Source organism: Lottia gigantea (genome assembly GCF_000327385.1).
Source record: "Lottia gigantea unplaced genomic scaffold LOTGIsca_13, whole genome shotgun sequence".
Lineage (NCBI taxonomy): Eukaryota > Metazoa > Mollusca > Gastropoda > Lottiidae > Lottia > Lottia gigantea.
The window spans coordinates 512,313-515,125 of record NW_008707425.1 but is presented as its reverse complement, the minus strand read 5'-3'; the positions used below and the strand labels follow the sequence as shown (position 1 = coordinate 515,125).

The following is a 2,813-nucleotide window of genomic DNA, read 5'->3' as shown; positions in this document are numbered from 1 at the left end:
GATAAGTTTTTGGAGCGTGAGCGACAATCATTTTTATCCTATAACTTTAAAACCTTTTCCTTTCCTGTCTTCTAATCTCCTGTTTCGCAGATCTCTTATTAGTTGTAATTCTTTCAACTCGTCAGATTGTTTCACTGCGTCGCTTATACTCTTTCCCGCTTCCGCGATTGAGCCGACGGCTTTCGCTCCGGATGAAATAAGTGATTTGTTGTTTGAAACAAAGCTAGCTACTTTTGGAATTATTGTTTTACCTAGAGAAAATATTGATGAAAAGATACCGTCGCCCGAATAATCTTCGAATTTGTGTTATTCGTGTTTTAGAATTAAATTCATCCTATTTTTAAATGAGTTAATTTAACGAAGAAAGTGTGGTCTGTTTTTTTCCAAAAACAAGAGTTATCTTCCTTCTACATTATTAAAACCGGATGTTTATTTTATATAAGGGTATTTTTAATATGCTTTTTTGGATGGAATGAAGGAATTTATGAAATGTAGGGTGTTTAGGTGTAGGAATTTATGAAATGTAGGGTGTTTAGGTCTTTTTTAGTGTAAGAATTTATGAAATGTAGGGTGTTTTGGTATATGAGATGGTATGTGTGCTTAATTTGTTAAGTCGGTATATGGTAAAGGGGGGTATAGTGTACATACTGGTAATAAAAATTTTTGGTAAATCGGCATATGGTAAGTCGGGGTATGGTAATGTACACATACTACTTCCGCTATATTTATAACACATTGTGGCAGCCCTTTTCTGCACGCTGGAACTAAATTCTCGTATCCAAACATAAAAAATGGTACCTCACAGAAATGTAGAAATAGTAGTAAAAGGGAAGAAACGCCTCAAGTGATAATAGTGAAATCAAACTTCAATGAACTGATATAATATATATATACCCCCTTTTAAAATACATATAAAAAATGCTAATTGTGATTTCGATTTCTTTTGCATAAAATATATCAAAACTGGAGTGACAGTATAGAAACCAATTTTTTGAGAGTAGTAGTAGTAGTATATGTCTTTTCGGATATGACGCATTTCACTTCTGCGCATGCGCAGCTTTTTCAATGCATCATATCCGGAAAGACATAACCGTTAAAATGTATTATAACAGACTCCTCCAAACTGTATTATAACAGACTCCATATAAATTACACAGACAAGAATCACTAATAATAATACAGTAAAAAATAACCGCATTAAAAATGTCTTTGATTTTAAAACACGAAAAAAAAAATTTCGAAGGAGACGGTTTCTTCTCTGCGCTAACATCTCTCATCCCCAAAGTGGCCAATTTTGTCTCAAACAACAAATCCCTCATTTCCTCAGAAGCGCAAGCTCTTGGATCTGTGGCAAAAGCAGGAGTAAATATAAGCGATGCAGTGAAAAAATCTGACGAACTTAAAGAACTACAGCTAATAAGAGAGCTAAGAAACAAGAGACTAGAAAGCCCTAGAAAAACAAGGAAAAGGGTTTAAAATCATTGGATAAAAATGGCAAGCAAAAATTACAGATTGGATCCAATCTTTCAATTGTATGATCCGATTCAATATTCGTTCAACAAGAAGAAAGAGGATTACGTAATCATCTCACCATCGGTAGGGACAAAGACCCAAATAAACGACGGAGGAAGAGTTACCTTTGAAATTAATTCGTTGTCCAATTGGTTGCTGCTTTCCGATGCCCATTTCCGATGCGATTTCAAAATCAACGCCACTCAGAATCGAATTCCACAAACTAACACGACTTTAGAAAACAACTTCTTTCCGTCTTTATTCAGCGAAATGGTTTTGGAAGCTGGTTCAAATCCTATAGAGACCATAAAACACCCCGGCGAGTTTGACACAATGTTGAAAACGGTTCTGTATCCCAACAACTACGATTCAGTTTCGGGATGGATTCCCGATGTCGGTGACGGAGAAGTTTTAAAAGAACCGGTCAGAACTGTAGCAAATGACGCAGACCTTGCTAGGATAAGGGTAGTTGCTAGAAACACACTGGAAAGAGTGACTCCCAGAGTAAATCACGGATTTGAAAAACGAGCGCTTCAATACAACAATGTCGTCGAGAACAACAGATGGGGTAATTACGTAAATTGGAAGTGCTATCCTTTATTTGGTCTCTTGGAACACAGAAAGGTTTCCATAGGTTTACCGTATAAAATTCATGTGCAAAGAGAAATCGACGACAACAAGATATTCTTTGGTGAAAACAACTCTGACGCAAAATTGGAAATAACGAATATCCAACTTTACATACCGGTAATCACTCCTTCCGTAGAAGTGGAAACGAGAATATTCAACTCTTTAACCAAAGACATCGAAATTGCTTTTCTTCGTCGTAACACGGTAGGTAGCATGACTTTAACGGGAGAATCCACCACGTGGCCAATTACCAACACCGTCAAACCAGCGAGATATCTAATGATCGGTTTCAAAAACTTGCCAGACTCTCAGACAAACAACAACAACATTTTCAGAGTGGCATTGAACCATACTCAAGATCCCATCATTCGCAAAGTTCAAGTCAGATTAAACAACGATAATTATCCCAATCAACCTTTGACAATTGATCCTTCCAAAAAAGATTACAACGAATTGTATAGAAACTATAAAAACATGTGCGAATTGTTTGGAAATACGCCTCAGTTTGAATACACAGATTTTTAACTCAATCATCCAATCTTTTGTTTCGATCTGTCAGCTCATCAAGAAGATCTTTTCAAAACAGGGGTAAACATAAATATTCACATCGATAAAACACAAGGAGATGTGACCGGCTACTGTTTATTGCTGGAAGAAGCAAAACATTTGAT

General features: G+C 36.2%; 1 protein-coding gene across 1 annotated transcript in view; it reads left to right on the top strand.

Moving 5' to 3' along the window:
• Positions 1–1,491: 1,491 nt before the first annotated feature.
• LOTGIDRAFT_157095 (hypothetical protein) overlaps positions 1,492–2,813 on the top strand; it is a gene marked incomplete at both ends in the record, with an annotated part of 2,409 nt that continues 1,087 nt past the window's right edge. Inside the window, one exon of the mRNA XM_009048872.1 lies at positions 1,492–2,346. Within this exon, the coding sequence (XP_009047120.1) occupies positions 1,492–2,346 (855 nt within the window). The remainder of the gene's footprint in view (positions 2,347–2,813) is intronic.